Source organism: Mustela nigripes, chromosome 1 (assembly GCF_022355385.1).
Source record: "Mustela nigripes isolate SB6536 chromosome 1, MUSNIG.SB6536, whole genome shotgun sequence".
NCBI lineage: Eukaryota > Metazoa > Chordata > Mammalia > Carnivora > Mustelidae > Mustela > Mustela nigripes.
Genome location: NC_081557.1, coordinates 130234742 through 130256941, shown reverse-complemented (window position 1 = coordinate 130256941; position 22200 = coordinate 130234742). Strand labels below are relative to the sequence as shown.

Here is a 22200-nt window from a genome sequence, read left to right as displayed (position 1 = left end):
TGAATCTCTGGTACTTTTTCCCCATTGAATTTTGCAGATTGTAAAGATTGAAGCCATAAGCAAAAAGTCATTGGTTCCTGTGCAAAGCTCAACTCTTGCTATCCGTGGGGACCGGATGTAGCACTGGGATGTGGGAGAAAAGCTCCTAAACCCTTAGCATGGCTCCCCCCTGAGGGGCCCCTCTCATGTGTGTCTGAGTCAAGATTGTTTTCATCACTGGGAGCTTCTGGGTTCAATCTGTTCTTCCCAAGAAATTCTTTGTTCTCCAGTGTTGCCCCCATCCTCTGTTTATGCTGCTTTTTCACTCAGCATGGAGTTAACTGTTAGGGCAGCCAGTGGCTTTGGCTCAAGCCCTCAGATTAATAGGCAGGATTCAGGAACCCTGTCTTTGGCTTCCTCCTGCCCTCAGATGTCAGTCTGATTCACAGAATAGATTTGGCATGGAGGTGATGGGTCACGTGCACGTCTGACCTGTCACCCTGGCACCCTGTTTGTTCTGCGTTATCCTGCTTGTGTGTAAGCCCTTTGACAGGCACAGGTGGACAGAAAATGTTAGATGCTGGAATGGAGCAGAGGGAAAGACGTCATGTGCTGTGGTGCTGCAGAGAGTTACCATGTACTCCCTGGTATATAGCGTATACCCTGCCTCACCAGCATGGTTACCCTGATAACGTCCTGCACTGCCATGTGATTCACATTTATTACCCAGGAAATACTGAAAACTCTGACTGAGCACACGTTCCATAGGCATACCACAAAGAGTGTGGTTCATTTGTTAAAAATGAAGACTTTATTATTAACCGAAGTCCATAGTTTACATTAGGGTTCCCTCTTTTTATTTTTTTATTTTTTTATTTTATTTATTTATTTATTTTTTTTTAAGATTTTATTTATTTATTTGACAGACAGAGATCACAAGTAGGCAGAGAGGCAGGCAGAGAGAGAGGAAGGGAAGCAGGCTCCCCGCTGAGCAGAGAGCCCGATGTGGGGCTCGATCCCAGGACCCTGAGATCATGACCTGAGCTGAAGGCAGAGGCTTTAACCCACTGAGCCACCCAGGCGCCCCGGGTTCCCTCTTTTTAATTTAAGTTTTTTTATTTTTTATTAACATATAGTATATTACTAGCCCCAGGGTACAGGTCTGGAAATCACTAGGTTTATACACTTCACACCATTCACCATAGCACATATAGGGTTCCCTCTTTATGTTGTACGTACATGCTGTGGGTTCTGACCAAATATATAATGACATATGTCTAACATTATAGGGTCATAGGGAATAATATCACTGTCCCAAAAAGCCCCTGTTCCCCACTTACTCATCTTTCCCTCCCCACTTCTACATTTTTTTTTAGGCAAAATCTATTTCTTCCACTTCTCAAGAAAGAAAAGTTTTCTTTTTCTTTGACTTTTCATTTATTTCACAAATATTGCTTAAAATAGTGAGAATTTTAGAATGAGGAAAAGTCATTTTTCTCCCTAATAAGTAAAGTGTTCTCATTTGGTCCTGTTTTTCCCAGCCTTTGTCTTCGTGAGTATATACTTTTTTGTGTGTGTGAGTATATACAATTATACATCACAGTGTAGCATCAACACTGTTATGCCTTTTTCATTCATCATAATTTGTAAACTTGGAGAGGGGCAGATCTTGTGGTCTTGCCCTATAAGTCTATACTTGTACAAAGACTCATTCCTGGAAAACAGAATTGGTATTATAGGACATTAGAAAATATTTGGATTTTTGTTTTATTTTATTTATTTATTTGACAGAGCGAGCAAGCATGAGCTGGGAGAGGGGCAGAGGAGAGGGACAAGCAGACTCCCTGTTGAGCAGGGAGCTCAACATGGGACTCAATCCCAGGATCCTGAGATCATGACCGGAGGCAAAGTCAGATGCTTAACGGACTGAGCCATCTGGGTGCCCCAGAAAATATTTGGAATATGACATGTAACCACGAAACTTTCGTATTGATGATAAGGTTTTTTTATTCCTATTAAACCAAATACTTCCGCGTCAGACCCCATTTCCTCTCCCTGCCCTAGGTTTATGCCCGAACCCAACCTGCCTCCCCTGCTGCTCTATGACACCGAGTCTCTGCCTCCAGGCGCGGACCCACAGCAAGTGATCAACATTGACTGGATTCGGGAGCAACTCCCTGAGCTCCCCAGTGAGACCCGGGAGAGGCTCATTCAACAGTATGGCATTTTGCCAGAACACAGCTTTGCCTTACTGGTAGGTATTGATCAGAGGCTCAGATAAACCCAGCTCAGCCATTTGGGTAATGCTCTTCGGTGAGCTCTGAGGAGAGCAGGCAGGTTGCTTCAGTGGTACAAATAGATGCCTCTAAGAATAAGGCACAATACCCTTTGCTCATTTTCCTTGATGGTGAATACTCCTCATAAAACCAGAAGATGAAGCAGAATCTCATGTCAGTCATGTCTTCTGTGCAGAGATGAACAGCTGCTCACAGCAGCGCGGAGGCTTCTTGAAGACAGTCCAAATGTTGTGGATGAATGTTTTCCCATGTGTCTGCAGGACAAAAGAAAATCGACGTATAGGGTTTCTGAATGTCTAGCAGTATTGAACCATGACAGGGTCTGGCAGGAAGTTCTGTCCTTAAAAGCCAGCCAGCTGTTTCTCCAGTGGTTGAAGAAAAACATTTATTCCGCACGAAATGTTGAAAACTCTGACTCAAAGTGTCGGTCCTTTGAGGCTCGAGGATGTGTCTTATGGGGCCGTTAGCGAGTCTGACACCACTGAGACCTACTTAGGGATTTTCCACTCTTTTCAGAGCTGCTCGGGGCTTTGCCGTTTTCTTTGTCATGGCAACATTAAAGTGATGCCCCGTCACTGAGGGTGGGGTTTTGTCACAGTTGTCTTCGGCTTGTCTGTTCAGGAGGAAGTAGGAAGTTTTGCCACTGCGTGCTTCAGGGATGGGGTATCTGCCACACTTACCTTCTGGAGCAGCAGAGTCTGCGCAGAATGTGGGTTTTTGCATTTTAATTGATAAATAGTAACTATCTAGAGATGTTAGAACGTACATGTTTCTATACTTCAGTGAGAGCAGCCCCGCTGCTTCTGGTATAAGGTAAGGCAAGTGAATGTTTGTTGAATGGAAGGTTCTCTCTTTACAAATTAAATCAGCTTAGGCAAAAACTCTCCAGAGAGTCTCACGTGAACACTCCCCTTTTTCCCTCCCAGGGATGATTGGGCAGGCCTTCCAGATAGGTTTCCATACTTCAGGCAGGGATGTCCACTGCCCACTGCCTCCCGCTGGCTGCTGTCATAGCTTAGTCATAACTCCATGATGGTCACATGGCTGGATTTTAATCACTTCTTATTGTGACTTAGAGGCCAAGACCGTGTCCCCTTCTCACTCACCGTTCCTCAGCACAGCCTGGCACACCAACAGTGCTTAACACCAGGTTTTCGACTGCAAGAGTCAGTTCGCATCTCAGACAGAACACCTTTTAACCTGAGGCCTCTTACCACTCATTTTCCCTGGGTTGATTTAACCCACCTGAGGTTTAGTCCTGTCTGTCTTCCCTACTGTGTGATGAATTTCCAGCCCACTGGAAATCAATTCCGTACTAAATTCTAAATGCTAAATTCCTGTCCTGCATTTTATAACTGCCAGATCCCACAGGGGATGGGAGGACTGGGACAGAGTCTCCAAGATGGTAGTTATCTGTCTTTGTTTGGCCTTCTACCAGGTGAGCAGAGGCAGCCGTTGGAGGTAGCATCTGAAGAAAACCCAGGTTTCTTGTGAAAAGACCTTTCAGAAACTCCTTTCAGGAATATGGTTATTTCTCTCCATGGCATTATCTGCATGATCTGCAAACATAGGCTCCCTTCAGAGAGCATCTCTCTAGCACTGTCATGATTGGCCCCTTATGAGCACATGATGGTAGAGGGCTCCTCGGGGAGAGTCAGTCCTCTGAGGGCAGGGACATTTTCCTGTTCATATCTGGGTCCCAGGCTCCACAATTGTGTCCTTCACAGGAGACCTTTAATAAACGTTTGCTGAGGTTGCCCAGAGAGTGGTTCAGAGTTTAAGGTCCTGCTGAGGGGAACCTGTCTTTCATCTGTTCAGTACACAACTTTTGTTTTGCATCTCCTGTGTGGCAGGTAGTCGGGGACAAAGATCTTCAAAAAGGTGTTTCTTTGTTTTCCAAGAGTACACACACACACACACACACACACACACACACGACACAGCTAACGAGGGAGGTAGTGATTACCTTGATTGGAACAAAAGGGGAAAAATTCCACAAGGAGGTGATTTTTGAACCAGTTTTGAAGGGACTTTTAATATCTTAAAAATGTGCTTATTTTTATAGCTTTCAGATCTTGTGTTAGGTGATTAGTTTTGTTTTTGTTTTTGTTTTATAAAGGGCTAGTCCTTGAAATTTCCAAGTTGAGTGTAAAGAGACCTTAATAGCAGTGGAAAGAGAATGATTCAGAGAAATTATTTCCCTGAAAGTGGGCATCCTGAGCTCTTTATGACTTTGTAATCATTGAAAGCTGAGCTACTCAGACCCAAAAATGATATGTTCATGTTTTTTCCTGCCTTCATCAGAAACACAACAGATTGCTGAGAAGGGCAGATGCACAAATCTAATGAACCATCTTTCAATTTAAAGAGTGCCCAGGAGTATTCATTAGATAAATCACAGCAGTGGAGGTGTGCTTTGCAGAGCTTCGGCTCCATGCTCTGTGCCTTCGAACTGCTGATTCCGTGAGGCATTAAGGCGCATGCCAACCCTCATTCGTGTGCCTGACCCACATGGACTAAAAACCGCAGAATTCAACTCTAGTCTGTAATTTGCCTTGTCATCTTATGATGCGGAAAGCCCCACGTTATGTATTGGTAATTTATGCTCCATGTTTATAGAACTCTAGTATTTTAGCACTTACAGTAATGTCTGGCACCTAGTAGGAACTCAGTGAATATTTATTCGTGAATGGTCGGACCAGTGATATTATGACAATAGTCATGGAAGTCCCAGAAGAAACAGCATTCCTGATAAAAGCATCCTCGTTTCTTTTTTTTTTTTTTTTTTTTTTTAGATTTTATTTATTTTATTTGACAGAGAAAGATCACAAGTAGGCAGAGAGGCAGGCAGAGAGAGAGAGGGAAGCAGGCTCCCTGCTGAGCAGAGAGCCCGATGCGGGACTCGATCCCAGGACCCTGAGATCACGACCTGAGCCGAAGGCAGCGGCTTAACCCACTGAGCCACCCAGGTGCCCTCCACTCTTGTTTTCTGAACTGGTTTTGTTAGGACATTAAATCCAGTCTACATCCTGGTTTTCTCTCTCAAACCCTCCTGACAGTTCCCTCCTGACAGAAAACCTGTATTACTGTTTGGTCACATAAAAAGTATCTTGCCCCACCCGAAGCTTCAACCTATTTAGTTAACCTTGCTTCTCTGTCTTGTGTTATGTTGCCTTGATTGCTGACCTCATTTGTAAGCCTTAAGGAATAGAAATGCAGGTTTTAGGATCCTGAAAAACGAGAGGTTCTAGTAGCATAGCAAGTCCTTCTCTGAGTCAGTATATTCCGGGAGTGATCACAAGAATGACCTAGATGATACGCATGTGCATTTTTCTTAGCAGATAATCCCAGGGCAACGTCTGTGGGGATATCACTTCTTAAACACTGCCTTACCTGATTCGGAGAATGCAAACAAATTCGGAGAATGCAAGCAATATGAGAACATGGCTGCTTGCTGACAGTATGTTCTGTGGTTTATGGTGGGGCACATTTTTTTTTTTAAAGTAGACTCCAGGTCTAACATGGAGCCCAGCGGGGACCTTGAACTCACAACACTGAGATCAGGAGTGGACACTTAACCAACTGAGCCACCGAAACATCCCACCTTTTTTTTCTTTTTAAAGATTTCATTTATTATTTATTTGACAGAGAGAGAGATCACAAGTAGGCAGAGCAGCAGGCAGAGAGAGAGGGAGCAGGCTCCCCGCCGAGCAGAGAACCCAATGCAGGGCTCGATCCCAGGACCCTGAGACCACGACCTGAGCCAAAGGCAGAGGCTTAACCCACTGAGCCACCCAGGCACCCCATCCATGGGCCACTTTTTAATTTACCCTTACAACAACTGTTGGAGGTAGATATTATTGTTCTCCCCATTTTACAGATGGGGAAACATCAACCATGGTGGAGTGCAGGACATAAAGTAACAGGCAGGCCTGTGGTTCCGTGGTCTGGCAGTTCAGTGGTCTGCACTGACTACAGAGCCCAGGCTTTATTTACATTTCTAAGCTCTTCTGCTTGTCTGCACATAGAATGTGCCCCCGATTGGGTTTTAAGATGTCAGGCTGCCTTATAAAGAAAGAAAACGTGCTTTCTCCTAAATTTAGTGAAAATCAGTCAACTCCAATGAAAAGGAGAAATTGGGGCGCCTGGGTGGCTCAGTGGGTTAAGCCGCTGCCTTCGGCTCAGGTCATGATCTCAGGGTCCTGGGATCGAGTCCCGCATCGGGCTCTCTGCTCAGCAGGGAGCCTGCTTCCCTTCCTCTCTCTCTACCTGCCTCTCCGTCTGCTTGTGATTTCTCTCTGTCAAATAAATAAATAAAATCTTTAAAAAAAAAAAAGAAAAGAAAAGGAGAAATTGCGTCCGTTTTCCAAGTAGAAAATTTAAGTCACAAAAAAAGATGTAAACTGTCCTCCGTAACTTTGTTTTGTTCCTTAAACTTGCTGCGGTAGGTTCTTGGCTCCTTCGGAGTGAATCACTGAGAAGGTCTCCATGAGAGGGCAGAATGTGTGGGGTTTGTGGGGTTTGTGGGATGATTTTGCCTGTCAGTCATGTCATGGCCAGCACATGGTAGGCACTTGGTAAGGACCAGATACAAGCTCACAGGGTGGCCAGCTGTGTATGAATTCAGTAAATGGAAAGATGTCCATCTTGTCAAGATTTTAGTGGAGGAATGGCACAGCATTCCCAATCCAGTGTTTCTTTTTCTTTTCTTTTCTTTTCTTTTCTTTTCTTTTCTTTTCTTTTCTTTTTTTTTAAGATTTTATTTATTATGACAGAGAGAGAGAGAGCACAGGCAGACAGAATGGCAGGCAGAGGCAGAGGGAGAAGCAGGCTCCCTGCCGAGCAAGGAGTCCGATGTGGAGCTCGATCCCAGGATGCTGGGATCATGACCTGAGCCGAAGGCAGACACTTAACCAACTGAGCCACCCAGGCATCCCCAATCCAGTGTTTCTTGAGGGCCTGCTGTCCTTGTCACAGCGCCCTGTGCTGTTTTCAGGTGGAAGAGCTTTTATGTTTTCCAGGTTGCTTTTCCTTCTCCTAAGTAGCCCTGCTGGGCAATGGGTTGAAACACCGACTAAGAGACAGGCAGTACAGTCTTGGTTTTAGCTCCCACCTCTGACACCTGGGAGCTGAGAGGGCCCTGCAAAGGCAGCTGGTGCTGTTACCCTCCATTGCTTAAAGAGGGGAGAGAATGATTCCCTTACCCCGAAGATGAGTGACAGAGCATAATCTTCCCTGAATCTTAAGAAAATCTAAAGTCAGCCAAGCAGACTCCCTAGAATAAGTTATCAGGGAGAAGAGCACAGGCACCGAATAGCCACCAACACATTGAGGGCTGCGGAGGACAGAATTTTAAGAAAAATCCAGCATGGCCCCAGTGAGACTGGGAAAATGTGACTGTGACCCTCCGGATTAGTGACCCGTGCTGCCATACGTGTCTGTCTGTATTTGTATTCAGCTTCAAGATGTGTAGTCTTATTTGAACAACTTGTGTTTCCCCAGCTGGTTATTCCCCATTTGAAGCCATAATCCTTTGTTTCTGACACCATGAAAAAGGTGAAGGTGTCTCCAGGGACCAAGAAGCAGAAAAAATATCATGACTGTGGTTGATTACTAAATGGACTGTTTTCCAAGAGTTTTGCTTTGAGTTTCTAGTGCGCTTGAAATGGTGTGGTTTTCTGTTTGGATGAACGGTCTGTAGAATAATTTCCCATGATAAATATCTGTGTACTCATGGGTAATACTACTTTAAAGCTAATAGTTTAAAAGGCGTCTGAAACTATATTGACTGGTTTTAGACTGCTTAGACGTATTGAGGAACAAAGCACTGGCCTTCTAACTCCTGCTGAAGGAAAATCCATTTGGTCAGCACCGTCGCTCACCATATTTCAACTCTGTGTAATTTTCGAAATTGATTTTATTCTTCGTTTTATAAAATTGCACCGAGTGCTTGCCAGCTTACGGGTGCTTTTATAGTCTATACACTAGAAACGTAACTGATATTTTTTTTCCGGTAAAACTGAATACAAAATGCATCTTCTAACTTTACTTCTGAAAAACCAGCAGTCTGTTTGTTTCAGATGCAAGTAACAGAGAACTTCCAGAGATGAGGATCCTCTGGGCTCAGATTCATTTGACCCTTCTGGGACCTGCCCCCTGGAGCAAAAGTGCAGGGAGGAGTGAAGTCCTGAGTGCCCAGCCTTGGGGATGCATGGGGACTCTTTCCTTCCTCCATCCTGAATCCTTATGAGGACAATTAAAACACACTGTTTCAGGTTTCAGTCAGATCTTGGCACCAGTGAGCAAGCACTGCGTTGAAGCTTTGTTGCCATATTTAAGCTACAGCCCGAAAGCTGCTGTTGACCAGCACCGGTTCCCTCTGTGTTGGGCCCATCTGACAGTGCTGGCTTTGGGCACATTGAAATGCGGTCATGATCAGAATTGATTTCTTGACAGCATACTACTTGTGGCCCATTCTCAAAGATACAGTTTTCTAATTATGCTGGCCTGCCGTCAACTTTTATCACCTGATTATCCAGAGAAGCGTCTTATTGCCAGATTGGTTTCCTTCCCATCCCTCTTAGAGCTCATGTGTCTCAGAGAATGTAAGCTCATTTTCACATGAGCCTAAGCCAATGTAGGTGTGAACCCTCTCTGTGTGGAACCAGTATCCTGAGTTAAACTCAGATGTGTGTACTTCCCAACTTGGCTAGGAACAAAGTACAAGTGAAATTGTTGGGACCAGAGTTTTGCTCAGATTTTAGGGGCTTCCAGGCCCACTGAGAGCATGACCCAGGAGTAGAAACTGTGAGGACCAAAATAGGACTATAGACCCTCCTAGTTGGGTATCTTATGAGACAGACTAGAGAGTATACCCTTGGTGTTTCTAGGTCAATTTCCAAGCTTTTCCAGATCTCCATGTTCTTGAAAGTGGCCATAATGGTTCAGGATTCTGGCTTCTTCCTGACGTACTCAAGTGAGAGTGATGTCTCCTATGCTCTCTCACACCACCTATTAACTTCCTTTAGTTTCTTCCCCACTAAAGACCCCTCTGAATGAGTCTTTTTTCCCCCCTCACTCACTGCAAGATTTCCACAGCCACTTCTTATTTCCATGAAAAGCAGAGGGAAGGCTCATTCACACCATAGATCCAAGCCAGCGCCACTGAATGCATCCATCCTTAATCTCACCATGACTTCTGCTTTCTTTCCTTAGAACCGCCACCCAGGCCTCCCTATCTAATTTCCATTTCCACCCCAACACTAGCATTCTGTGTTATTTTCACAAAGGCGATGGGTCTATGTTGTTTTTCTCACTTTGTAACAGTGACCAAACCCCACAAGAATAAAGAGGGACCATCAGAAGCCCCACAGATAGATGCGGGACCCTCTTACATTTGCAGAAATGCTCAGTGGCTGCTTGCCCCAGTGCCCCTGCCACATGGCAACTGGTAGCAGTTCCCGTTTGTACCTCCACAGAATGACACATGGGCACCTCACCTGGTTGAAGCCACTGTTGTTCAATCCACAGGTGCAGGGTCTGCCGTACAGCCCGCTGCTCCCTCTACAGGGACGACCTGCCCAGTTGGGTGTAATGCAGTGTGTGAAGTCCCCAGATCCGAAGAGTTAGAATGCAGTAAGGTGCCATCTGCTTGACACCAAGACCATGTGAGCAGTAGTGGGAGCTGTTCTGGAAGGTCTGAAGATGCTTCAGAATTGGGCAGGGTCTTGGTTGAGGCGTACTCACCTTCCGTGAGGAGAGGGCGTGGAAGGGACACAGAAGAGAGGCCCGGGGAACTCTGGCCACCATCCTGTCCTGTCCCCCAGAAGCTCCATGTGGCCTGGGGCGGGGGGGCGTGTATCTGTCTGCCTTCCTGATCTGGAGCCGGTGTGTGCCCTGCCACAGGAGAGAGTGCCAGGTGGTCTAGGTGTATGTTGGCAGAGGCAGAAAGAGAACCTGCCATTTTCTCCTAATTTCTAAGTTAATTGCTAAGGGCCTTTGCAACATTTTTAATATGTGAAGAACCTTTGAACAGCTGGCAGGTACCAAATAAAATAATGGAAGTGGTGGGAAAGGGCATTCTTTTGATGAGCTGGTTACTTCACATTGTGCCTGGCACTGCTAGGGACTCAGTCTCCGTCCCCAGGAAGGCAGCAACGTGAAATTTTCTTCATCAGAGGCAGTGTAACATGGAGATGAGGAGCACAGACCGCAGAGGTTCAAATCCCAGTTCTGCTGCTTTCTTGCTGTGTAACCTCGAACAAATTAACGCCTCAGTGTCCTCATCTTTAAGAGAGAGTTCTGCTAGTGCCAGAGGATTCTTAGGAAGAATTAAAGGAGTTGGGGCACTTGGGTGGCTCAGCGAGTTAAGCTCTGCTCAGCAGGGAGTCTGCTTCTTCCTCTGGCCCTCATCCTACAGCTCTCACTCAAATAAATAAAATCTTTAAAAAAAAAAAAAAAAGAATTACGTGAGTTAATGTTAGTTTAAATGAGTTAATGTAGAGACCACTTGGACCAGTGCCTAGCACCTGTTATTATTGTTGTTAAAATGTATTCTCGTGGGGTGCATGGGTGGCTCAGTTGGTTAAGTGTCTGCCTTCAGCTCATGTCATGATCCTGGGGTCCTAGGCTCGAGCCCCACATCAGGCTCCCTGCTCATTTGGGAGCCTGCTTCCCCCTCTCCCTCTGTCTCCCGGCTTGTGTTCTCACTCTCTACCTCAAATAAATAAATAAAATCTTGGAAAAATAATAATAATAAAATAAAACGTATTCTCGTTGTTAATACCATCTGCAGGAGCAGCAGCCGTGTGCGGCTTCCCACAGGGCTGGCCACTCTCTCTGTGTGGAGCACATTCTGGATAGACTCCTGCAAGCTTTTTCAGTAGCCCTGATTGCCAGTCTGGGGTTCCTTTAGCTGCCAGGTCACTCCCTGCCACTTAATCAGCTGTTTCTCAACTGGTACTTTGTGGGTTTTCTCTTCTCTTGAGTCTGCCACTGGGCAGCTGTCTCTATCAGGTTTCATTCTTCTAAATATAGCCAGCTAATTTCTACCCTGCCATCAGGTTCAAAGGGTGTGGGACTTAGAACCAGAACAGTGGTTGAGAAATCAGCCCCACTCCTGTTCCATCTGCATGGCCTTCTGACGTTTTGTCATCTCCGAAGGCAGAACGTACAAGACAGCCTTTGTGAAAAGACAGTAGCATGCAGAAAAGACATTGCTTCCGGGGCCCAAGGCAAGGGTGAATCAGGGTTCCTTCCCAGGGCAGACCACGAAGGTGGGGTGATTCTGTGCCTCGCCTCACACCTGCCTTGACTGGCTGACAGATCCATCAGCAGTGGAGGGTGCCTGTGAGCATCTCGGAGGCTGACCTGGCATTGACTCTGGGTGTAATTGAATGCTGCGGGGAAATTTTATTAAAATGTGAAAAGGATGCTTCCCGGTCACAGAGCCGTAAAGGCTATCTGGTGTTATGCGAAAGACGGGCCTGGTTGTCCCTGCCACATCGGCTGTGGCTGACGGAACAATTAGTATGACGTTTGGCCAGGAGACAGGCCGCGCTGTGCAGCTGCAGCGTCCGCTCTTTCTGACGCGGGAGAGGTTAGTGCTGAGTCAGACACTTGCATGTCGCCTTTGAGAAGGAAGTTAGGGGCTCCCTAATGTGTGGCCTTTCTGCGTGGCTCTTCCTATGGCTTTCAGGTCAGGGAATCACCAGCTCACTGTTCTCCTGAGAAAACCAGATGGCCGCACTGTCATGTCCGACAGGGACTTCTGATATTTGTGCTGAGCTTACCAGATCGGCAACTGCCGATCTCACAGAAAAACTAAGGAAACCATATCTAGAATTCTGGGGTGTTTTTTTCTTGAAAGGCGGACTTCTGATCAGGCAGCCTGTGTGCGACTTGGCATTGACCCATCATTCTCTGGGCGGCAGTAGCTCGGCCTCTGTCAGCCCTGCTGCTGGTTGCTCACCCCATGATAGCTTCAGGTTTTCATGTCCACTTGCCATTGTGTTCTGAGCCTCCCTCCGCCTCAACCCCGGCCAGTGAAGTATGGTTCCAGCTCAGGGACGCTTCCTCACAGCACTGACACAAAAAGACAAACAGAACTCTGACTTGCTACGTTATCCATCCAATAAAAAAACCACCCAAGGGTAGAAGAATAGATATTCATCACGTCCCAGCAACTCAGCCAAGCCTGGGAATTCGACTGCAATATTTCTAGGTGGATTTAGAAAACCTTTCCTTGGCAAAGCAAAGAGTTCTCCTTCTGACAGCTCTTTTCACCAGCAGGCCAGCCTGTCTGGGTTAGAACAAAGAGAATTCTGCCAGTCTGATTTGGGCCGGAGAGCGGTTTTCTACTTCCCCAGCGGTTTGCTGTACTGTTGTGGAAGTTTGAATACTTTTCCATAAGTTAAGCAGAGCTTCCTCTTCATTCTGCCTGTATTTGTCTTTATCTGCAGTCAAGCTTTGGCTGCTGAGGCGGCCTTTGCCCTGTTTAGCATGAGCAGAATAGTAACTTTGGCTTGAAAAGAGATTCGAGAGATGATTGTGGGATTATTCAGTAGGCTTGTCACCAGAGAATTTATCTGTTACAAAGGGCATGTAGATTTTTTTTTATTATGAAATTTCTGCTTTAGCATAAGTTGTATGCCCGTGTATATTTTATGGCATCTACAGCAGCTAAACTTTCAGAGCACTCTTTTTTTGCATGTCTTAACTTCTTCCCAGTATCTTATTTTTCCAGAAAGTTCTTTCCCTTAACAAAGGTTTTCTGAAAGGGGCAAGGGTGAGAACCTCACCCACAGTATGAAGTTTCAAAGACAATGTCAAGGAAAGTGTGGTTTGATTTGAATGGCAGCAGGTAAGGCAAATCTACTAAAAATGTGTTCCCTCTGCCATTTGGAAGCTTTGCCTTCTCGTATGTGAGGAGCATGTGTTTTTATTTTTCTCATTGGAAAACAAAGGTTGAACTTAGCCAGATTTTTTGGTTCTGCCAAACTGATCCGAGCTGGCAGTTTGCCATTATAGTGAAGGGACTTGTTGAGTGCTTTGAGGTGACGCTAATGCCTCACTGGGGCAATTCTAATATTTAAAGGTGAACAAGGCATGATAAAGAAGGAGCATTCACTTGTGATATTTTAGAAACGCACGTGGTGATGGCAGGCCTGGATTCCGTCCACAGATACTCACCAAGTAGCTGCCATCGCCCAGCACTTTCGCTCTAGTTACACAGTGAACCGGACAGAATGGCCCCTGACTCAGAGAGCTGACCATTGAGAGGGGGAGACGTACTAGAGTCTTCCTCAAGTGCCCTTGATGATTGTTTTCAAAGAGCAAGAGGAGAGACAGGGTTAAGCCGTGTCTAGTTTGGCTCGGAAAGCCCAGAAGCCACTGCTGCCTCCATCAGTCCTGTGGTCTGAGTGGATCCCTGGGTTCTTACTCATTTTGAAAACATTTGAAACCCATTTCTGTCACTTCTTGGGACGATGTGAAGATAAATACAGTTACGATCCACTTTTGATTTTTCAGAGGTAGAATATTCCGTCTGTTCCCCCTTGATTTGCTTCTTTTCCTTCCTCTTTATTCTCACAATCACTTGGGACTTCCAGCAGAGAATGGACCTGGAAAGAGAAAGGACAGGGAATTCTGCCCAAACATCATGGGCCCAAGGATAAAGGATGCAGCTCAAGGGTTAAGGTCATAGGGTACGCAAGGCTGACAGGGAGAGGGCAGATGAGTTTGGAGGAGAGTGGATTTCATAGTACTCTGGTTCACCAAGCCAGGCTCTCTGACATGTACATTCCTGTGAGAAAATGCTAGATTAAAACGAATGCACAGTGACAGTGATAGAAGTCAGATACTTGCTGTTTACTGAAAGTGATCACGATTTTCTGGTGACATTTCCGTGTTCAGGGAAGTACAGGTAGATGTGTCAGAGGAGGCAGAGGGTGACAGTTTCAGATTTGACTTCAGAATGCTGATTTTTCATTTTTGGGGAATATATATATATATATATATATATATATATATATATATAGTGTTTTTTTGTTTTTTTTTTTTTCTTTCTTTCTTTCTTTACAGAATGAAGTTGGCCTACTGGAGTTCTTCCAAAATGTGATAAAAGAAACTAGGGCAGAGCCAAAAAAAGTAACTAGTTGGGTCCTCAACATTTTTCTGGGTTTTTTAAAGCAACAGAACCTTGCTGTCAATGAGAGGTGAGTGGGGTCTGGATATTCTTTTTTCCTTTATGATGAACTGTGTCCAGAAGCAGTTGAAGTAGGACGAGGCCAGTGTTTTGTTCTCCCTCTTCCCCCTCAGGATCTCCTGACAAGACACACACGCCCCCTGTGAATTCCATATTCTAAAGCTGTCCTCCCTCACATCTGAAATTTTGTCCATTTGTGCAGGTCTTTCTCTGTGCTGTCCTTTGTATTGTGCTGGGGCTGCAGGTTGAAGATGAGTAAGACAAGGAGTTTACAAGCTGGTGGGAGATATGGGCCTGTAAGAAAACGGGCAGGCACCTCAGTGTGATCCTGTTGGGCTGGAGGCGTCGGGGGTGTCCTGAGTGAACACAGAGGGGGCCTGACCTGAGGCCAGAAGGTAAACGAGGTTTCCCTCAGAAGTGGATGCTGGAGCAAGGCCCTAAAGACCTAGCAGGAGTTGCCAGGTGATGGGAGGGGCGAGGGCATTCCAGGCAACAGAGTGGCCGTTGGAAACTTCGAGGCTAGCAGGTGTTAGGGGCTCAGGAAACCCAGAAACTCCCGAGTGTCAAAGGACCAAGCAAGAAAGCTCGGGAAGAAGCCACAGAGCACCAGAGGCCACCGTGCAAACACTTTTGTCAGCACCTCTCAAAAGCTTTCGATCTCAAGCCCATTCCAGTTTCACCTTGGGGGAGTAGGTTGGAAGAACAGACCAGAAACAAGGAAGCCAGTTGCAGGAGTGCCTGTAAGAAATGCCATGGGCCTAAGCTCAGGTAGATGGAGAACAATTATCTCATGTTGCGCAGCTTCCAGTTCTTACTTGGGCAGTAGAGTGAAATGGAGGGCAGCGTTTTTGAGCCTAACGAGAGGTAGAGGAGGAGGAATGAGTTCAGAGGGAAGGGGCGGGGCACAATGCCAGGTTCCATTTTGGACATGCTGAGTTGGGCTGCCGGTAGGACAGACATTCCCCTCGTGGGGATAACCAGGAGGCAGTCAGATATATGATCTATCGCTGACGAGGGAGATCTCGGAGGTAGAAATCCTGGAGTTCTCATTTGTTCATTATTCAGCACATGTTTATTTAGACTTTGTGCTAAACATGGGGAATACCAGTCAGCACAACAGATGTAGTCCCTCCTCTCAGAGCTGACAGTCCAGAAGCCGGTGATGACAAAGCAGTGAGCTAGGTGCTCTAGAGAAGGGGACGGTAACAGCCAAGCTAAGGCCTGAAGGAAGAAAGAGTAAGGTTAGTCAGGCAAAATCTAGGAGGGAAAAGGGTTCTAGTATAGGGAACAGCCCATGTAAAAATTTCGAGGTGAGTCCAGGCACATCCTACTTCTGGGAATGCAAGTAGTCCATTATAGGCAGAACGTGGACTTAGTGACCTATAGATGGTACCTGAAGTTGTTGAAACAGAAGAGAATCAGGGAGGATAGGCCTTATAGGACGGCCAAGGAAGGAGCCGGAGATGCTCTAGACTCTTAAGTGAGAAGCGTGGGCAGAGGAGGAGGCAGCTGAGAAGAAATGGCAGAGAAGAGAAAAACTAGGACAGAATGTCACAAAAGCCAAAGGAAAGGCAAGTTTTTAGAAGGAAAGAGTGAGCAGCAGATTGCAGTATGGGGAGGGAGGGAGAGAGTGTTCATGAGGACCCCCAGGCAGGTGGCTGGGCCCCAGCAAGGGAAGGTGGTGCCCCCCGTCAGCAGGCATGCCATTGTCTCAGCAGCATCCCACGGCCATGGAGAGTGGAGGAGGGGGACGAGCCTACACAGATAACATGATTCCAGAAGTGTGTTTGCTCAAGGAGGGTCTCGCTGTCCAGTGCCAACTCCATGTTCAGCCTCTTGCTTGCGATGTGTATATGTATGGCGTAATGTGGCCACGTGGGATCCATGCACTTCCTTCCTTGACTCCTTACCAGCAGTGACCTTGGAGGAGTTCCCCTCTCTGACCCTCCACTGCTTCACTGTGAACGAAAATGGCAGCAGTACCTGCCTGCAAGGGGTTTTGAGAGGAAAATGCACAGTGCCTGGCACAGAGTGGGCCCCCTGCATCCGTTTCCTTCTCTTCGCCGGGTTGGCGTGTTCAGTATGAAAACAAGGGCCACCCTCAGCGCCCTGAATTCCTTTGGCACCTGTTGCCTTTATGTCCTCCGGTCCTGTCCTTTCGGGTTTGTTTCTTTACACTGAAAACATGGCAGCCATTCCATGAAGACTGGAGTCATCCAGAAGGGCTTATGGAGGAGAAGCAACTGTACCAAAGCCTTAAAGAAGGGGTAGGAGTTGGTGAGGCAGAGGCCTGGACAACACCTGTGGAGAGCCAAGGGTGGGAATGCCAACGCACTGCACCTTCTTGCATCATGGAGAAGCACAGCCTGGGGAAGCAGAGAGTGGAAGATGGCAGGAAATCACAGCTGCCTGACTGACTGGCACAGGCCTGGATGTGGAGTCAGCGGGGAGGTCAGCCGTGTCTCCAACACTTGTGGCAGAGTGCCCCTCTGGGCAGAGCCCGTGGTTCAACGAGGAAGCCTCACCCTGGCCTTCAAGCCCGCTGCCTCCCTTGAGCCTGCTGCCTCCTGGGAGGACTAGACTCGTGCGGCAGCCTTTCAGTCCGAGGCAGAAAGCTGTGCTTCTGTTCCACAACTCTACATGGTATGGGCGAGCAGAGAAGAGGGAAGTGCCGGTTGGCCAGAAGAAGCCAGGAAGGCTCCAGGATGCTGTTTGAGCTTTCGGAAGAGTTCTAGATCTGATCTTCTTCTTCTTCTTTTTAAGATGTTATTTATTTATTTGACAGAGATCACAGGTAGGCAGAGAGGCAGGCGGAGAGAGGAAGAAGCAGGGTCCCTGCTGAGCAGAGAGCCCAGTGCGGGGCTCTATCCCAGGACCCTGGGATCATGACCTGAGCTGAAGGCAGAGGCTTTAACCCACTGAGCCACCCCGGCGCCCCTCTAGATCTGATCTTTAAATGTATGGTGTTCCGTGTTGTTGGCTGTGATGGACTGTGTTGGCCTGGAGTCACTGAATTGTTGTCCCGGCAGAGACCTCAGACAACTTCTGGTTCAGCACTGTCCTTTAGCAGACAAGGAAGTCGAGGCCCTGACCTACGGTAAGATGATAGACCCCAGGCTGCTCAGCAGCTGAGACAGGTAGCCGTGTCCCCTGACTTTCAGACCAGCGTCTTTATATGTCCATCGGAGGTTAAGGCTTTGCGTGTCCACCACGGTGGTAGCTGCTGACAGTGCCGAGGTTGGTAAATCAGCTTTTGGAGTAACCTTGGAGCCCCCGGTATTTCCCCTAGCAATTCCCAAGCACTAGAGTTTTAAGAACCCAGAGGGTACCCAGTTCTGAATAAACCTGTATGGAATTGCTCCAAAAGCGGGAACGGGGGGGGGGGGGGGGGGGGGCTAAGCAACAGTTCTGCTACACTGTTTCTGTAGAACAAGGGCTGAGGATCCAAAGCCCTCTGTAGCAGCTCTCTTCCGACGCAGTTCAAAGAACGTTGTTGGCTCCCCCAGCCTCACCTCGGAACAAACAGTAATTAATGAACAACCGCAGCTGCTGGAGTGAACATTTCCAGCGCTGAGATCGGCAGTCCAGTCGCCGCCGCGCTAGCAGTTGTCGTCTGATGGCACCAGGCAGGGGACACTCTGGAGGTCAAGCTGGCAAGAGCTGATTTTGCAAATTAGCATTCATCTTGAAAGACCTGACAGAAGACTGGTGTTTGAAGGCTCCAACCAGAAAAGCTCTTGTTGAACTCGGCTTTTTAATTATTTTGAGCATAGTGCTTTGAAAGTTGTTTTTCTGTTAACTCCTTCTAAATTGCTGTTAATGACAGGTTTGATTCAGTTAAGAACATGGCAATTACAGATACCCTGAGTGGGCGCTTCACAGTGAAATCAGGCAGGTGCCACCGTCCAGTTGTCCAGTCCAGTCAAGTGCCCTGAACTTCCAGGTCCGCCATGGGCGGCGGTTCCTGAGGGACTTGCAACCCAGGGTGGGCTTTTCGCCAAGAGGGCCTGAAGGTAAGGGAGGGGAAGTCTGGCAGGGGTGGGGTATGTGCAGTAGCATCCAAGAGTGGGGCTGCAAGGTTTGGAGCCCATTCAGGATCGTTCTGGCAGCCCCATGAGCAAACAGTGGCTATTACCTCATAAAGCAAAACAACGAATATGTGACAGAGATCGTGTGTGGCCCACGGGGCCTTAAACATTTGCCCTCCGACACTTCCCAAAAGAAGTTTGCTGACCCCAGTTTAGAACATGCTTGGTGAGAAGTCGTTGAGCCCAGTGGTACAGAGAACTGGGCCCTGAAGAAGCAGAGGCAGTCTTGGGAACTGATGGGTTTCCCTCATCTGGCCAGCCTGAGGTGGAGGCAGAAAACCATATGGACAAGGGCCAGGAGTGCACGAGGGACAGTCAAGGAAAAGAAAGAGAATGCAGAGGTCCAAGGAGATGGGGTGTTCACAAGGGGCTTTAAATGTAGTCCAGAATTGGGGTGCAGCAGAATGGGGGAAAGCGGTTATGCTTGGCAACAAGCAAAGGAGATGTGATTTTTTTTAAAGAGAAGAGCTTCCGTAGAGGGCTAGGATTAGTATCCACATGGCTGTGCTCACAAGGGTAGAGAGTAGCCACTGATGCCAGATGTTTATTGATAAAAGTAAGGTTAGATTCCAGGCAGAAGCAAGTGACTCCCAAGATCACTTGAAGATGTTTTCAAAATTGGGTAGATCTGAGCATTTGTGAAGCCCCAGGAGAGGAAACAAACATGCAAGTGGGATCCATAAGAGTGGAAAGTAATGGGATTAAAAGCATGAGTCAAGGGATTTGTTTGATGGAACCAGCAGGAAGAGGGCACGACAGAAAATCCGGGGTCTTGCTTCAACTGATAACCTTATGAAGTGAGAGGTGAGGGCATGTGCCAAGAAGGGAAACGGGAAGGAGATTGTCTGGAACTGGTGGTTGGGTTGGGGCACCCACTAGGGGTGCAGGGAAACCATCGAGATGAACACAAGGAGTACTGAGCTGCAAGAGCCACCTGGGTGTCCAGGTACCTCTGTCTTCCTGCGGGGGCTTCCTGTGTCCCATTGCAACAGAAGCAGAGAAGGTGGCCTTTTGGCATGAAACGAGTGTGGGGATTGAGATGAGCCGCACATTTCTCAGATGCGGGGAGGGGTGTGTGGGTGTAGAGGTGGCAGAGGGTCTACTCCCAGAATCCAAGCTGGGAATGGAGTCGTGATCTGAAAGAGCTCTAGGGGACTGGAGGAAGTTGGCAGATGGGACAGATCCCTCTGTACGTATGCAGGCCTCAGGGGATTGGAGGCTGGCACACAAAGCTTAAGTCTCTTGATGTCAGATTCTTCTTTAGTGGAGACACATGCACTGTCCAGAAACTAGCATTATCTGAGAGCGGCAAATCAGTAGCTTGTGCTTCTGCTGCCATTATGTTACAGATCTGATGGTTTATTTATTTAACAGATGAGTGGGGTCTTCTGCAGTCAGCCTGACAGGTACTGATCTTTGTCATTGTCTCACTCAAGGTTAGCCCTGGTATATCTGGAATTAATGTATGCAGTATACCGGATAGCTCTCCCTGTTGGTGGGAAGAGTGCTGTGACACAAATACTACTGACTGTTTGTCAGTAGTGACTAATGTGTCAAGCATTTGTGGGTACAGAAAGGTGAGAGAGAAGTCGCCAATGCTGTTAGGTCAATGGAAATACTTTAGTGTTCCTTTATGACCTAACTAATGAATTAAGGTCATCAGATGAAAGGCAAAGTATTTTTAGTTATGTTGTGTTCTATTTCTGTTCTTTTGTCTACGTGTCCCTGATATCATCAATTCATGTGGAAGAAGGGACCTTTTCTTTTCTGCATGCTCTAGAAACACCAGTGCTTATTACGGGTTCTGCCTACCGTCTACACTTTAATTAGCCACCGCATTTTCTAGGATTGCAGAACACACCAGGAATACGTGTTTTTCAAACAACCTGATTCTTTATTGTCAGTAAGGTGGAAGGTTGAAAAGGGGATTTATTGGTTTATTTCCAGCTCTCTGCCCCTCTTCCTGTTGTGATTGAATCAGGGTGGTTCACAGATGTTCCAAATACCAACTTAATAACACCAGATAGTCTCCAAACTTAGTTTCCACTTGAAATTACCTTTTATCCATACTTTGGGATAAACAAAGACTTTAAGGATGATGGTCTGCCTCCGTGTGTCAGCTGCTTTGAGGGAACAGCCCTAATGAGACCTCACTGTACTTGAACCAGAATCCACCAAGAAGGAGCTGGTGAACTTGCTTGCACTCACTGGGTATAGGAATTCATGGAAACTGGAAGGGGGGGCTATGTGGCAGTTTCCTTTTTATTACCTAAGAGCTTACAAAGAAATTAATTGTGATTGATGAGAACTAAGACATAAACAGAAGGTGTTTTCACTTGGCCTTAAGCATTTCAGAAGCTTTCATTCACACTAATGTGCTATTTATAAGTTGTTCCTATCTATTTAAAACTAGTCCCCTAATGACCTCAGATAAACAGCATTTTATTAGCCTCATTGCTCTGTGTGTTTAAAAGTAGCAAAATCACGTATTTTAAAGAAGTGTGTAATTCACTGTTGTCTTTTCACCATAATCTAGGCACTCCCCCGCCCCTCCACACACTCCTATCCCTTCATGTAGGTTAATGACATTTTAAGGGTTTGGTTGCTCCTTGGCCTTCTTTTATCATGGGATCTTGGCAGATAAGTCCCATCCTAAAAGTATGGGTGTGATGGATTCTGGGCCCTTGTGTTGTGAGTCGGGAGAGGTAAACAGAGTCCCTGCAGATGCCTATAAGGCCACTTAAGGACAGGGATGGTAGTCATGGAGAGTTCCTTAAAGAAAAGCTCTTACAATTACAAAGAACTTATATTTGCATAAAAACACTCAGAAAAGTAGCTTTGTTAGCTCTTTTGTTTGAAGTAATTTTTAGGCTGATCTTGCAGTTGAAAATATTTAATTACTGGGTTGTTTTGTTTTGGGTATAGTTTTTTTTCTCTTGTCATGGTTCATGAATTTTGCAGCCACTCCTTTTTTTGACTAATTAAACTGAGCAGTTGTCTGTTGCTACAACTTCTGCCAAACAGCCATTATTGTTGAGTAGTAAAATAAAGAAAAACAATGCTAGTCACCGAAATTGGTTATATCCTAAAATACAAAATAAATAAATAAATAGAGCCCAGTTGGCATGTTATTTCCATTTCTGGGTGTAGGTTTAATTGTTTAAACCTACAGTATCAAGTGCTTTGCTTCTCAATAATCATAAATGGGTATGCTGACAGTATGAAATGTAAATTTATTTTCTCTCCTTTCTGGGGGCGCTGCTAGTCCCGTGACACCTTCCGCACTGGCTGAGCTACTCAACCTGCTGGACCGAAAAGCCATCTCTTCCACAGCAGCTAAACAGGTATGTCCATGCTTCTTGAAGTTTTGGACTGCTCTGCTATCTCAATAAATGTTTTAGGCCAAATGCCATCACTAAGTGCATTTCATAATTGAAGTATTAAATGCTTGCAAGTGCTGTCTTTATACCGAAAATGTAGAAACATTTCATTTAGCAAAGGAGAGAAAAAAAGCCCGTCTGTGTGATGGGGGTAATATGCTTCTCATCCTTGCCTCTCCAGGGGGAATAGTCCCAGGCATTTGTTTATGTGAAAAGCGGGCCTGCAGCTTGTGGGGGCTTCAGAGCCTGTG

General features: G+C 46.5%; 1 protein-coding gene across 1 annotated transcript in view; it reads left to right on the top strand.

Annotated features, from left to right (window-relative positions):
- The window catches only part of GATB (glutamyl-tRNA amidotransferase subunit B), a 97117-nt gene that overhangs the window by 52545 nt on the left and 22372 nt on the right, over positions 1-22200 (top strand). Inside the window, exons 9-11 of the mRNA XM_059373773.1 lie at positions 2044-2233; positions 14358-14491; positions 21835-21913. Coding sequence (XP_059229756.1) covers positions 2044-2233; positions 14358-14491; positions 21835-21913 — 403 coding nt within the window. The remainder of the gene's footprint in view (positions 1-2043; positions 2234-14357; positions 14492-21834; positions 21914-22200) is intronic.